Source organism: Salvia miltiorrhiza, chromosome 8 (assembly GCF_028751815.1).
Source record: "Salvia miltiorrhiza cultivar Shanhuang (shh) chromosome 8, IMPLAD_Smil_shh, whole genome shotgun sequence".
In the NCBI taxonomy this organism is placed as follows: domain Eukaryota; kingdom Viridiplantae; phylum Streptophyta; class Magnoliopsida; order Lamiales; family Lamiaceae; genus Salvia; species Salvia miltiorrhiza.
Window position 1 is genome coordinate 34,156,121 of NC_080394.1, and position 15,799 is coordinate 34,171,919.

The 15,799-nt window shown below is 38.9% G+C and overlaps 1 protein-coding gene across 6 annotated transcripts; it reads right to left on the minus strand.

Annotated features, from left to right (window-relative positions):
- Positions 1-5,875: 5,875 nt before the first annotated feature.
- On the minus strand, positions 5,876-15,456 carry LOC130997863 (uncharacterized). 6 transcript variants are annotated; one of them, XR_009093234.1, is made up of 22 exons: positions 14,444-15,456; positions 12,780-12,851; positions 12,459-12,663; positions 12,209-12,308; positions 11,512-11,607; positions 11,317-11,409; positions 11,054-11,197; positions 10,873-10,968; positions 10,706-10,787; positions 10,571-10,630; positions 10,441-10,493; positions 10,182-10,348; positions 8,835-9,048; positions 8,685-8,742; positions 8,554-8,610; positions 8,238-8,477; positions 7,796-7,860; positions 7,613-7,669; positions 7,076-7,169; positions 6,581-6,721; positions 6,311-6,503; positions 5,876-6,232 (listed from the first exon to the last, which is right to left on the minus strand). XR_009093234.1 is itself a non-coding variant. In XM_057923293.1 (21 exons), exons 1-21 carry the CDS (start codon positions 15,134-15,136, stop codon positions 6,372-6,374), a joined length of 2,916 nt encoding a protein of 971 aa, XP_057779276.1. In that variant the 5' UTR covers positions 15,137-15,456; the 3' UTR covers positions 5,876-6,371. The 6 variants fall into 6 exon arrangements, 4 of the variants coding, with proteins under 4 accessions (XP_057779276.1, XP_057779275.1, XP_057779274.1 ...); XR_009093233.1 differs by having other exon boundaries at positions 12,762-12,851; positions 14,444-15,415; XM_057923293.1 differs by having other exon boundaries at positions 5,876-6,503; positions 10,571-10,627.
- Between the last annotated feature and the right edge of the window lie 343 nt (positions 15,457-15,799).

Consider the following 15,799-nt stretch of genomic DNA (forward strand, 5'->3'; position numbering starts at 1 on the left):
TTCTTTGCCACCATTACAACGTTTGAGATCCATTCCGGATATTGTACTTCCTCAATATGACCCGCGTCCAGCAGCCCTTGGACTTGTTCCCTAATTGCAGCATCTTTCTCAGCGCCAAAGTGTCTTGTTCTTTGTTTCACCGGTTTGACATTCGGATCCACATTGAGGCAATGTTCTGCCAGCCCTCTGTCGATACCCTTTAAGTCGGTTGTGCTGAAGGCAAACACATCCGCATTTCTCTGAAGGCAGCTGATTAGCTCCTCTCTGATCTGTTCGTTCATAGAGGACCCGATTTTGGTCTGAAATCCCTCTCGCCCTGGAAATAATTCAATCATATTGCAGACATCACTGGTGGATATTAAGGTGGATTTCTCTGTGTTATCCCGATCATTTTGCAATTCTGTCAGTTCTCGTCGTTCCTCTACCGGAGCAGTGACATCGCTCACCTTCTCTTTTTTCCGGGTGTCTGGTCCCTCTGCTAACCTTTCCCTTTTCTGCCTCGACGAATGTGTGAGCATCCGCATGTGACATTCTTTAGACATCCATACTTCTCCCACTCTTCCCCCTCCAATGGGGAATTTCATCTTTAAGTGGAACATCGAGATAACTGCTCTGAATGCCGTCAAAGCAGGGCGTCCGAGTATCACATTGTAGGATGGTTTTGGCATGTCCACCACCAAGAATCGTATCCCCCTGGTTTTGCTGGCATCTGCCCAGCCAAGATTTAGCGACAGCTCCACAAACCCTATTGGCATAATCATTTCTCCCCCAAACCCGAATAAATGAGCGTTCGTTGGTTCGATGTTGACTTCGATCCCCATGTTCTGGAGACACTCCAGATATAGAATATTTACTGCGCTGCCTGAATCTACGAAAACTCGGTGAACAATGCAACCGGCTATGTCGGCCGTGATCACTAGCGCATCGTCGTGGGGGTACATAAGCGTTCGCAAATCCTCTGATTCGAATGTGATGGTTGACTCCTATGCTACATCTGTAATCCCCATCACTTGTCTGGGATAATACCCTGATTTCACTGCGCGTACGACTTGTTTCTTGGCTCTATTGGACGTTGGTATCCTATTTTCTCCAAAGATCATGTGTACTTCTCTTCGGAATGGGAAGGGGGTACCCGACCCTCTACTGCTCCTCTGCGATTGTCACAATTTTCCTTTGGCCTACGATCCATGTTATTCCCCTGATCCTGCCTCCGATCATTTCCCTGCTCTGGCCCTTGACCTTGGCCCTCGTTCCCTTTGGCTATAAACTGATCTAGATTACCCTGACGCACCAAAAGCTCCAGTTGGTGTTTAAGATGCCCGCAATGCTTGGTATAGTGCCCGTATGAATTGTGGTATTCACACAGTTTGTTGTTAGGCCCCTGTTGTGGCTGTCCATCTCTATAGCTTCCCGACGCCCTGAAGAACGGTTGATTCTTGATTAGATGAAAGATCTCCTCCTGCGGTTTGTTCAAGGGGGTGTATTCGTCAAAACGATTAACTTCGTTTACAGTACACTGCTGGCGAGGTGGCATCTCTGCCTAGGGAGAAGGTACCCTCGGGGGCAACCCTCTGAAAGGAGCCCGATCATGATTTCTGTTGTTTCTCTCTGGTGCGTCTTCGGCCTTTTTAGCCTTATTTTTGTCATTCTCCGCCTTCCGCGCCATCTTGGCGTCTTCCAGCTGCAAGTACCCTGGCAGCCTAGCCATGATATCGTCGAAATCCTGGGCCGGTCTGATTTGTAGCTCGTCGAAGAAGAGCCCCGGCTTTAACCCTCTGACATAAGCACAATTTTGATCTGTGATTCCGCCTCTGGCACCTCCAGAGCAGTGAGGTTGAACCTGGCAGTATACTCCCGTAGTGCTTCGTTTTGATCTTGCTTTATGTCCATCAAGGAAAGAGCTGACTTCCCAACCCTTCGCGAACTCGCGAACTGCCTCAAGAAACGTGTCTGTAAATCTTCAAACGAATGAATAGAATTTGGGGCAAGCGTACCAAACTACAACTGGGCGGGTCCAGTTAAAGTGGTAGAGAATATCCGGCATTTGATGCCCTCCGTGTACATGTGAAGTGTAACCAATCCCTCGAACCGGTTAAGGTGTACCTCCGGATCGGTGGTACCATCATAGTCCAGCGAAATGGGCTTGTAACTGCGTGGCAGAGTATCCGCCAGAATGTCAGCGGAGAAAGGACTCCGGCTGATAGTAGTGGGGACCCTTGATGTTCTGGCTCGCTTGTCATCCTTGTGCCTCCCGTGTTCCCTTCTGTCCTTTGGCGAATCATGGGCATGATGACGCTTGTGTACCCTGTGTTCTTGCCTCCCAGAGGAATACTCTTGCTCCCGTCCCTCTGACCTTCTGGTCTGATGTGATTTCTCTGACCGGTATGACTTCTCTGCCCTGTGAGATCTCTCTGACTTCTGCACCCCTTCAACCCTCTGAGACTTCTCCCTCAGAGTATCTTCCAGATCCGTGAGCTGATTTTTCAGTTGCGACACTTGATTTTTAAGTTTTGCATTTTCCCTTGGCCTCTCCTCCTCGAACATAGGAGTGATAGAGTGGCTATCGCACTCGTCGACCCCCTCCTTCCTAACGATGCTACCTAGCCTGACGTGGCTCCCCTCTGGCCTTCTCTCCAGGTCCTTCTCGGCAGGGAACCTCTGTGTTTCCTTAGGTAGCGTGGCTTGTTTGTTAGCAAGTTGATTATTCACCTCCAGAGCAATAGGAGGCGGGACTTCAGTGCCCTGTTGGTTGAGCACTCCCATCAGGGGCGTTGTGGCGGGGACAGTTGATAGCAACGGGGTCCCTAGCGCTTGGCGCACAGCAGCGTAGTTAAGCAGAGCCATCATCTGCTCTGCCAATACAAAATTCAGCGGGCCACCACCAGATGTGGGGACCAAGCTTTGCAGTTCTGATCCAGGGGTCACCAGAGCAAATCTCTGGGTAGTGACGTTCTGACCCGTCAGCAGGATAGTGGAGACGTTGTGGAAACCCGGCGGTGTGGTGAAGACAGTGTTGGCCGGCAAACTGTTGAGCAGCGAGGTGGGTATCTTAGTAGTGTGGAAACCAGAGCTGAGCCCGGTGTTGTCAAATTCCTTCTCAAAAGTGCGGCCAGCTTCAGAAGAGTCCATAGTACCTACATGTGAAAGATGTGAGAAAAAGTTCAAATAAAAATGAATCGGATCATCCTTCGTCAGAGGAATCCGTAACATAAGGCGTCCCAAACACTGGCGCGAAGGCCATTATGAGATCCCGCGAGAAATACCCTCGTGCACTAGGAAATAAACCCAGGACTCGGATTAAAACATGAACAGAGAGAACGATGGAAATTTCCCCATAGATTCGGAGTCAAACTCGGAAGAGAGAACGTATTACCCGATAAATCAACCGTGAAGACCCAAAAACACAAAAAACAGAGCACCAATCAACAGATCGTTAGTAAAATACGTCAGATTCGTAAGAAAAACAGAAATTATGCAAGGAAACATAATAATCGCACATAATTATCATGATTACGCGTAAGATAACCGCAAATTAACACCCAACCCTCGGCTTCCACCGCCTTCCCAACATGCGCATGCAAGGAAAATCGTAAAAACCACGGATCTCATGAATTTATAAACAGATTAGCACGAAAAACACGATTATCGGTCCAGATTCGCGTGGGTATTCAGAACATCAGCTCAATTGGGGCCTGCGCACGCAAATCCGATCGTAATTACAGATCTGCATGCGCAGGTGGTCGAAACTCACGCCTTAACTCATGATTTCCCACAGACGGCGCCAGCTGGTGAATTATAAATATACAGGTGGGGAATTAATAGGTGAATTGTCGTTGAATCGTGAATTATACCTAGTGTTTGATCGAGAAAAGTGAGAGAGAGTAGTTGAGTTGCTGAGAGCACGAGAGTAAATTGCAATAGTATTGTAAAGTAATGAGAGCCTCCTTTACAGAGTGCGTGTGCATGGGTATTTATAGATTACATGCTAGGGGTAAAATAGTAATTTTGCCGCTAAAACATGCTCCCCGCGTGGTCGAGGGCATAATAATAAATTTGCCCTCAGGCAGGCGATTCCTCTGCTCTTTGGTGACTTCTCTGGTGAGGGTCATTCCTCTAGTAAGAGCCATTCCTCTGGCAAGAGCCATTCCTCTGGCAAGAGTGACTTCTCTGACGAAGGCCATTTCTCTGACGACATCCGTTCCTCTAGCGAGGTCCGTTCCTCTGATAAAGATCATTCTTCTGCTCTGCATATATTACTCCTCATCAACAACCACAAACATACCTTGTCTATTTAAGGTGCATTTTCTTTGGTTATAAATTTACCATGTGAAAAAAAATGGATAAACAAAATTTTACCATTTAAATTCTTCCCTTCTTTTCCCTCATCTATATAATATACTCCATCTGTCTCTGAAATATGTTCATCTTTTTCCTTTTTGGGACGTCCCCAAAATAAGTTTCTATTTCTTTCTTTCCATTTTTGGACAACTACCCCCACCACTAATAATACTTTATTTATTCTTACTTTTCACTTTTTCACCACTCTCAATACTAATTATATTCCCTCCGTCCGTCAAGATTATGTAAAATTGTTTGAACACAAGATTTAATAAAATTGGTGATGATTTTGATGTAGTGGAGAAATGGTCCCACCACTTTATGAGATGTGTGATTGAAATTTAATTTATGGTGAATTTTTTGTAAATAAAGAGTGTTAGTAAGGATAAAATATTAAAGAGGATGGTGGGACCATTGCCTTAAAAGAAAAGTGACATAATCTTGGCGGACGCCCGATATAGTAATTTTTACATAATCTTGACGGACGGACGGAGTAATACTTTTTCACATTTTCACCACTCCAATACTAATTATAACACATTTTTCTCCACTATCAATACACTTTACCACTTTTTCTTAAAACTCGTGCCCGTCCTCAAAGAGGAACTTATTTCAGGGACAAATGGAGTATAAAAGAGGAGTCTTCTCCCTCCATTTTATTTTCTCTCTTCTCCCATCATACTTTTTATTATTTTTTTCTCTTTTCTTTTTATAATTTTAATTCTTTTCTAAACATTGTCAAATTTAATTTATAAAAAAATATTCAATGTGCATCTTAAGTTTAAGTTCGTCAGAAGATCTTTAATATGGTATAAAAATTATCAAAAATTAATTTAAAACGAATAGGTTATTAAAATTTTAAAATATTTTCATTATCAAATAATTTAAAATAATTTAATAACTATAATTATCATTACACTTAATGCATAATTGAAAAATACTTTTTTAAATTCGAAATTTTGTTGAGTAATTAGTATTTTATTTTTAAACCATATTTTGTATATTTATTATATTTTATTTTTGTTTATTATTTATATTTATTTATTTAAACATATCATTTAATTTCGATTTCGCCGTGCATCGCACGGATGGTCGTACTAGTTTCCTATAAAATAGAATTTGACCCTTATTCATTCATCTTTTTCACTACAAATGATGGATAATATTATCCATCTATTTTTGATATGATACTATTTTCCCTCCTTTGTAGTGAAAAGGAGGAATGGATGACGATCAAATTCTATTTAGTGAAAAATGAGGAAAAATAAAGGAATGATTTAACGGATGAAGTTTTATTCATCCCTCATTTTCTCATGATAAATTTACAATCAAAGATAACACACCCTCAAAAGAAAAGAAATTTTTTACCCCAATTTATTCAATTCTAGGCAATCCATTCTCCTCCCAAAATAAAAAAACAAATAAAATCGTCTTCCATTTCCATTCAAATACACTTGTTGGTGATAATAATATGTATAGATATACCAATATGATGAAGTTCAGCAAAGAGCAAAACACTCATCAAAACAACAAAACCTATAAGATGAATTCGTAATAAAATTGAACCTATTATCCACAGGTGAGTTACATGTGCTATGTTACAACATTATATACAACCACATTGATTATGTCTAAACAAGATACAAAACTACATTTTGTGTGCCTCAAATTGATACACAAGTTGCTTGGGATACGATAAACACCCTCCCCTATTACACAGACTTCTTACACCGGCCAATAGTTACTTATTTACAGGCGACAGTTACAGAAGGGGAAAATAAAGAATAAGACATATCACTCCTGTCTAATAAACTACAGGTAAACATTTTTTATACAATTCAACCATTTCCCGCCAGGATCAAGTCTTCTCATCTTCCTCATCGACTCATTACAACTAATTTAGCAACTTCCGCTTCAGTCAGGAAACTTGTCAAATCAAATTATCTTTAATACATGAATATAAATAACATACCAATTTACACCAGCCCATAAAGCCGCTAAGGAAAATGGCTTAAATGGCTTTGCTTCCTTAATCACTGCAACGGAACATCATCTGGGTCTGCTTCATCTTGATTGATAATTCTACATTTAGGAACTGGTTTCTCTAACATGGATGTCCCCTTGAAACCAATCATTTGCCAACAGATTTTTCTGTAATTCAAAAGCTGCAAAATACGGAGGATTAACTAACAATAACATGCCAAAATAGGTTAGCAGCAATTCTATTTGGCCGCTTGAATACCTGCTCTTCCGGTATCTTATTAAACCCAAACTTCTCTGTCCAAATTGACTTTGCCTCATCTGTTGCTGGGAGAACAAAACTTTTGACATTCAGAAACGCAAGCAATTTTTCGATGCACGAATAAAGTAGTTGAAAGTATCCCTGCAAAGACATTTAATTCCATCAGTACAAGTGCAACAGCAAGTTCTCTACAAAAAACACAGCAGACAATCTTGCTGCATATGAATCATAGAGTCAGTAGCTTAAGTCCCGGAAAGAGAAGTTGATTAGACTACCGGATTAAATAAAATAGACTAAGAGGTGAAATGATGCATGTTGTACTGCAAACTGCATATGGGCATAAAATATCTATTTGGTTTATCAACTTCCAATGAGGCATGTGGTATGTGGTTGGTTAGGAAACAACTGCATGACTTACTTTGATCACCAGGCAACATGAACAGATAAAAAATCAGGAAATATAGAACACAACATTTTGTGAGTGCTATAACTTACCTTTCCCTGATGACCAATGCGTGTTGCAGCCAAAGGAAGTTCAGCAATTTCTTCTCCAAAAAACCGAAGGATACCAGCTGATACAACAGTTGAGCTGAAAGATAGACAAGAATTTATTGATCATAAATATATATGTGTGTGTGTGAATATATATAGAGGGGAGGGCTAGGCTAAAAACAACTCTTAGAGTATAAAATAGGAATAGATTTACTCATTGATCTACTCATAATCTAACGGTAGAGATTTAATCTTAGAAAAATCATATGTAAATGTATGAATTCTATGTAGAACACACATGAATTTGCTGTATAAATGTTTGAATTGCGAAAATTAATTTTTCTGCTACCTATGGGATTCGAACTCAGGACCATGAATTCATCCAACAAAGTGATGAATCAACCGTAGATCTTGATGATCTAAGGGCTGAAAATGGTTCCTATTTTATATTTTAAGAGGTGTTTTATTTTAACCCCCTCCTATATATATATATATATATCAATAGCTGAGATGATGTACAAGAGGAGAGATGGCTCTTACTTCACAGTCAGAATAGCACAGTATATCCCACTGAAGTCTTGACCCCTTATATTCCTCCTGAATGATAAAGCAAGAAAGAGACATAGAAAGGCAGGTAGAAGCAAATGGCTATAAAACATACTGATAACAACTCTATGCAAGAACAAAATTATGTCTTGTTAAAGGCAAATAAGAAGTGCATACCCATAAACCAAAGATGGAATGAAGTCACGTCCAGTTTCTGAATCAACTATAGGGTCAAAACAATCCTGAAATACAATTTAATAAACAGTTGCAACAATTAAAACTTGACATGTGAAAGTTAAGAAAAATTATATGTAAATCAACAATGACCTTTGTGATCACAACTCATACTACAGCATCATAACAGTCTCAAGAGATTGTTATGTTTTGCTATAGGAGTCCATCAAAGAATCTAATCAATTAACTTAGATTTCAATTTAACTCTGGATATATGTGAATTTTGCCATAGTTCCATAAGTTGGGATAACAATGTGACTCTATAAAGAAAATTTTGATCAAGACAACTCAAAGAGTGCACATTACATATCAATTACTGCTTAACTACTCATAGAGCTGTGATATTCACCAAAACAATGAGCATCAACTTAAAGTGCACTCTTACATGAAATATAGCTACAGCCTGCGATAGCAACACTCTGGTTTCCCGAGATGCAATTTTCCCATTCAGAAGTCTCCATCTCACGTCAAGATCAGAATCAGAACTTTTGTCTGTTAGCTTCTTTCTTATAATGTCCAAGGTGGAATCAGGGAGCTTTTCTGAACCTGCATTTAGTACATTCTGCAGAGCAGAATATATCCATTTGCAGTTCCCAGAGCAGAACCACTTTCCCTTTGGAAGTTCCTGTAAAAGGTGTTGGATTTTAAGGAAGCAAAAGATATTTAATGCAAAGTAGGCATCCTTCTGCTGAAGTTCTAACCTTCAAATCAGCCAACTTGCATTTTTTCAAACATCCCACATGATATTCCTTTTCACACTGGAAAATAGAAAAACCTTGTTTAGAATATAATACTCCAAATAAGGACCAAGAGGAGAAGCCATGAAGACTACCTGATCACACAATATAACAGTACGGGGACCAAAGCCAGACTTACTGAAATCATAGCCTCTGAAAATGAAAAATTAAAAAATATCAACTAATATAATACGTGCAATTTTAGTTTTTCAGTTTCTTCAATCTATTAGTTTAATGGATGCTACCTGCAGATTACGCAAGCTATAACTTCTGCTTCTTCGGGGTTCTTGACAATTCGAATGCAACGATTTGTTATTTGCTCAATTGGATCAATACCTGACACTCTCCCAGCTGCAACAGCATTGGCGTTCCACTCAACAAATTTTTCTCTAAGAAACATGTTTTGGCAATAGGTGCAATACCATTTACCACGAGGTATGCTCGATAAAGAGGCACATTCTGCATTAGCAAGGGAAATAAAATTACCAAAATAAATTTAAAAAACAATAACCGAAAGATAGGAGAATATAAATAAAAGTAAGAGAAGAACAAAAGAAGGATAAATGAGTATAAAGAGAATAAAAGAATAGAGAAGAGGAACTGAGATCACACCATTTGTTGTCCTGAATGGGTATCTAAAGCTGCCATTAGGCACAATGCTGCTTAGACACGTACGACTCTTTGAGACATTAACCAATAGGAAAACCCTAATTTCTATACTCTCAATATAGAGGTGTCAATTCCAAAAACAAGACAATCCAATGTAGACAGGGACAGATATTTTTAACCTCGACTGATTTTGCAGGCTAAATCTGTTCTGGCTCAAAATATGTTCATACAAAAAATATTGTAGCAAAGTACATGTATTAATCAAATAGAAACACATTTAAAAAAAAAAAAATTGATGTACTATACACCAACCAAAGTTGTAACCTAGGCATCTAAGCCCGGTATAATAACATTTAATACTACTTATAATCTTGTTCAGGGTCAATTTACTTCGTCAAATTTCTACAGAAGATCTCACATATGACTTCCATATTACTCCCTCCGTCCCAGCTTTTGGTATCCAGTTGAGAACGGCACGAGTTTTAATAAAGTGATTGATGTGTTGTGAGTGGAATAAGGGTCCCATATTTTATGTGAGAGTTAAAATAATTAAAGTAGAGTAAGGGCCCCACCTACTTTTACCAAAAATAGAAATGGATACCAAAATGTGGGATGGCCAAAAAAGGAAAGTTGGATACTAAAAGCTGGGACGGAGGGAGTACAAAATGTAAAACGGCTTGCTTACTTTATCCAATAACATGTTATCCACTGAGATCTGTTCAGGTTGAATATGTACATATTTTCCTCTATTAGTTAAATGCATATAAGAAAACAAACGGAGGCCATTTTCTTAATGGTCACTTCAACAAGAGAGAGACCTCTTCAACATTCAGATAAGTCCCAGTCCTTATAGAAATATGAAACCTAATAATAACTTACAGTAGAATCACAATCAAGCCAACCTAGGAATCAACAAGAAATGTACAGATCACACATATTTAGTAATAAACAAAAGAAAAACAGTCTAGCTTATAAATAACCACCTTTGTGAAAGGCTCTCGGACAGGCATCACATAGTACAAGTTTCCCACCATCTGCGCAGATGATGCACAAGTCATCATTGTCTTTTGAAGAACACTTGCGCCCTTTTAACAGAGAGACAGCAAACTCATGGAGAGACACACCATTAGATGTGTAGATATACATATACCTGCAGAAATATGTGAAGTTCAAGAGTTATGTGAACAGGAAAGTGTGATCAAGAAACATTAATGATCCAAAGTAAAAATGTAAGAGACTGACGGTTTCCGGCGGGAGGCCCAACCAGCATGAGCCTCAAACTGAGATGGGCTAACCTGTTTATTGTACAAAAGATAAATAATCTTGTCTCCTGAAACAATCAAGTATTTCAGAAGCTAAAACAAAATCATACCAAAGTGCTACAGCAGCGGCAAATTATTCCCGATCCCATTTTATAGCCATCACGCAACTTCTACAAATACACCAGAATATTAAAATGCTGAAATAGCACAAGGGAGACATTAAATTTAACATCAATGTGAACCACCTTGCCATTAGAATAATAAGCAACTTCAGTTCCATCTGGCAATCCATCATTCTCAAAGACCAGCTTGTGCATCCTCTGGTCCCTGGTAAAATTTTGTCATAGTCGCTTAGTATGTGCAAAGGAATAACAGAAAAGAACAAGTGATAATCAAAGCTTACTGTACCGACTTTTTAGTTATCTTCTTTGAGGAACTTTTTGAGTTCTCAGAGATGGGAGGAGATGCAACTTTTGAGGACTTTGAGAGTAACGCGGTATTCGACAACCTGCAACACCAAAATAAAATGCTAAATAAGGACTAGTTACTGAATTTCATATCAAATACATCAACAAAAAGCTATATGCACCGACTTTTTTAGTATCTTTCTTGTAGTCTTGTTCCTCAGTAAGCCGCCAGAGGAAGTACTGCCATTTGAAGTTGGATCAGATAATGATTTGGAATACGTCAATGTAGCACTTCCAGGAGGCTTTAAGGCAGAAGCTGGTAGTGACAGCCTGCGCAAGCCAAACAACAGAAGGAAAGTTGTATGGGTAACATTAAATCTAAGAACAAAGCAATTAATGAGCATAAAATCTCCCATGACAGAGAGAGTAAGAAAGCCTAAGAGCTCCACATCTTAGTTATCTTCACTTGGCCCTTCTTTCTTGTTGCACCACGCAACGAGGATTTTCCTGATGATTTTATACAGGCCCTGAGCTCTGAATGCCTGCAAATAAGCGGACAAATGTCATATCCTTACTTTCTTTTCTTTTCAGGGAGTCGTAGGAAAAGACAATCTTAAGCACTAGAAAGTAAAAAGGATACAGACTTTCTCTTTTTTCTTCCTCGGCGACCTCTTTTTAGGGGAGTGCCATGTACTTCACCATTTTCAGAAACTGATAAACCTAATAATGGCTCCAAAGGCCTGAAAGAGATACCAAAAACAAAACAAAAAGTAAAATCAAGAGGAAAAATTTATAACAAGATCGTAAACAACTTTTGAGCCGGAGAGACTCAACGATCACTCGACATTCATAGTAGAAATTTATAGATGAAAAAACATACTATTATGATCAGATAGTTGGTATAGATGTTCAACTATCAGCATAGGCATCTTGAAACTAAATGAAACATGAGCTAAGAGTAGAGTCCTTGTGCAGAAACGAAAAATTATAGTTGAAGGTCAAGTATAATTTAGAGTTTTGCATTTTCACTCCACAAGATCATGCAAGAAACATCCCATAAGCTTTAGTAGGTTCTGAGTTGCGTTTCACCAGGCTCCATAGCATCTAGATATCACTAACATAACAGCAAAAATGTATAACTTGTAGACAAAAAAAATCAAGGGATGAAAACTCGTCCTCAACAACTCCTATCATGCTTGGTTATGCAAATTTATCAACAGTTCATCAAAAATAGCAATGAGTAGATTTCACACAATCAACATTGAGTTTTCGAGGAGAAAACTTATAAGCAATGATTACTCGAAAACGTAAAAGCAATGATTACTCAGAATGATATAGCACCTTGATTTCACACTTTCTGCATCAAAATCTGAATTTAGAATAACCATGCAAGAATCACAGAGTAGCTCCACCTTTGCAGCAGATGTCGCAAGAAATGACCCTGTAAAAACAAAATACAAAGCTGTCGTTTATAAGAGTTTAAACCAAGTATAGAATGTACTAGAAATTAAGCATAACAACTATCTAGATGTATATGTGTATATGAAGATTAACAAATGACAGAAAAGAATTAACAAACCATATTGCTTACCAGAACAATTTCTACAGATGACAGATTCCTTCACAGGCATAGGACCTATGAAGTTCTGTATTGTTTCTTCTAAAGTTTTAACAGATGATTTTCGGCATTCTTTGACCACATCGAGTAGGCTCTTCCCATTCTCTAAGCAAATATATTGTGATGCACGTCTATATGATTTGCAGGCATGTATCTCAAATTGGCAGGGTGGAACTACCTGGAAAATTTTAAGAGAACCATTCTGGCTTCAGGTGATATGTACAGTATACAAAAGGTGACAAATTCAGATTATTCTGCATTGGCTACAAAGAGAACCTCAAGATTAGCACCCACCCGTACTCCCTTGCAGAAACTACAAGAACATAGGATTCCAGCATCTTTTATCGTACCACGTAGTGGGAATCCCTGGGAGGATGTTATAATCAGTTGAGTATCCTGAAGAAAACTTTACACATTGATGGTGCTCAAGTTTATAAGAGACAATCAGATGGAGCTGCTAGATTAATATCTTAACGAACAATATTAAGATAAAAGAAATACTGGGAATATTAAGGGATATATCCCTAATCCTTGAGCATAAACAAGTTAATCCAAATAAGTGCATGACTGATTAGACCCAGTGTCCCAGATGTCCGATTCGTGTAATATGTTGATCTGAACTTTATTAATGTATTTTCATCACATAATTTTTTTTGACAGGAAGCATCAAGGGTTAAACTTCATACCAAGATCCCTAAATTAGATTACAGAGCCACACTCACCTTTGCCTCGTCATCATATTCACTTAAAAAGTGGGGTAATATAGATGATCTGACATTACGCAAGAGCTAAACAAGTCTTCAACCAAGTCATTAAAGATGATATAAACAAGTCACCCTTTGCGCCTTCAACAACTACAATCCTAAAAGGCATTTGTGAGAAGAAAGTCAGAAACAGAATGTGCCTTAAGAAGCATCTGATGATTTGCTCAACCAATCAATCTTATCCCCAATCCTCAATGTTGCAATATAATCCTCAGCAAATCGATGCCGTAGGTTTTTCTAGTTGAAAATGAAGCAGATAGCATACCATAACGGTCCAAGTTGAAAATGACAGCTGATTCAGGTAATAAACCACAGTACAGGATCCAATTAGGCAACCTTGAAAAGATTCTTAATATTTGAAATTATAAATGATATTTATATCACATGTGCAAAAGGAATATAAATTGCTGCTCAACTAATTTACATAAATATTAAAAGATGATACTTATTTTTAAAAGGAAATAATGATATAATAACAACACAATAACAAAGATGCTTTTAATATGTGATTACTCCTCGGGAAAGAGGGGTCAGATTATTCCCTTCTTTCGTGAAGGGCAGAAGGTAAGACAGTTAAACACAGGCTCGCTCGCATCCTCTTCATAGTCCCTACATCTCTCTCTCTCTCTCTCTCTCTCTCTCTCTCTCTATCTCTCTCTCTCTCTCTCTCTCTCTCCTGCCCACAGACGCAAACCACCCGTGCATCACTCTTATCTTGCATCAATGGTATCAAATTTGCAAAAGCAGAACATATAAAGCTATATGAGAATTACATTCTGACATGCCTAAAGTCAATAATCATTTAGTGATTACAACAATGAAATGATACTGACAGTTTTTTTAGAGAATAACATATGAATTTATGTAAGAAATATATCCTTACATGCCTAAAATCAATTAATGATGGCGAGAATGATATGATACATAGTATCAACGAGAACATTGATTAAAGATATCCAGAAACAATGGAAACGGTAATAGTAGACCAAAACTAAAAATAAAAATAAATATAAAATAACCAAACCAACACCATCGAAACAGCAATTGAAAAGGAGCAATCTAATATCAGTACTCAGTAACACGATAGTGGTAGAATAAGCCGTGATAGCAGCAGTAGTAACAGTAGCAGCACATGATTAATATAACCACAGAAACAGAAGTATTAAGAAGAGATATTATGGGTGAGCTAAATACCCTCTTGCCACCATTGTAGAAAACTGGATATCCTTCTAGCAGCCCAGTCTCGAAGAGCTCTCTAACTGTTGTCGGCCGCCCTTTTATAAGAATTTTCTTCGACATCTTCATCTCCAATTTCCTAGTCTTGGTACTACCCAACAGCGCCAATTCTTCACTCACCAATCCATCTGCCTCCAAGATCACCGTATCCCTCAGATTACCTGAATCCCCATTCTCCAATTCAGAGTCAACAAGCACAGAGCGCGTAAACCTCCGTCTCCCATCGGTCCTCACTGCCGCCAAAGGAATAGGCTCCTCTTTCACTTCAATCTCCATCATCTCCTCCTCACTCTCCCCTCCCAAAAACCCCAAATTAACCCCAGCTTTATCCACATTCAACGCATGACCACCATTAACAACAAATTCATCTTTCAAACTCATACCATCCTCAAATTTAACTGATACTGCAGAATCTCCCTCAATTTTAGCCGCACAAGCAGTTCTATCCACACTTGTACTCTTCAACCTCTTATTCCTCGTATACACCGCGAAACCATTCGCCTCACTCGGCCTCACCCTGCGCACATAGCAGTGATCCATCCAACCCGAACCGTTCGATTCGGGTCGGTTCGGATCTCCTGACCCGAATCCTGGTTCAGTCTTAATCAATTCACTCGGATACTTGATATCCAAACCCAGTTCGGGCTTCATTACCGTTTATCCGCCTCTTTCCTCGAATTCTTAGAATTTGCTGATTCTCCGCTCGCGAACACTGCAGAAGCGGACGGAGGAGGAGGAGGAAACTCAATTCTGATTATGGATCTGCGCGAGTTAGATAATTCAGTTGCATGCATAGAAGAAAAGAAAGAGGGTTATATCTGGAATTTGTTTTCTGTGGGATGTGAAAGGATACTAGAGAGAGAAACCCTATGAAGTGTGAGAGGGGAGAAGAAAATTTGCAGTGAAATAAGATTGTGAGAGAATCTTTTTGGTTGGAAAATAGATATTAAAAAAATTAATTATTTCGGGTGTGAATGAGTTGGTACTCGACTTTGCAACCAGTAGTAGTTACTGCTTCCATCATAATCTCTACATTACTCTGGCCTGCGGTTCTATACTATTTCACCCTAAATCGCTTCAATAATTGGTTTCAATCTAAATGTGAAACCCTCCATCTACCATTGGGGACATTCCTACTAAATGATCCACCTCATAAAAAACAAAAATTGTTAAATTATGTGCACGTATGTTAGCTTAGTGGTAGGAGATTAAGTCCAAGACCTGAGTTCTTAAATTTGAGTCATTTATCGTGCGGTCTTTAAATTTTTTTTATTTACTTATGTAATTTATCAAAAAAAAAAAACCGTTAACCAT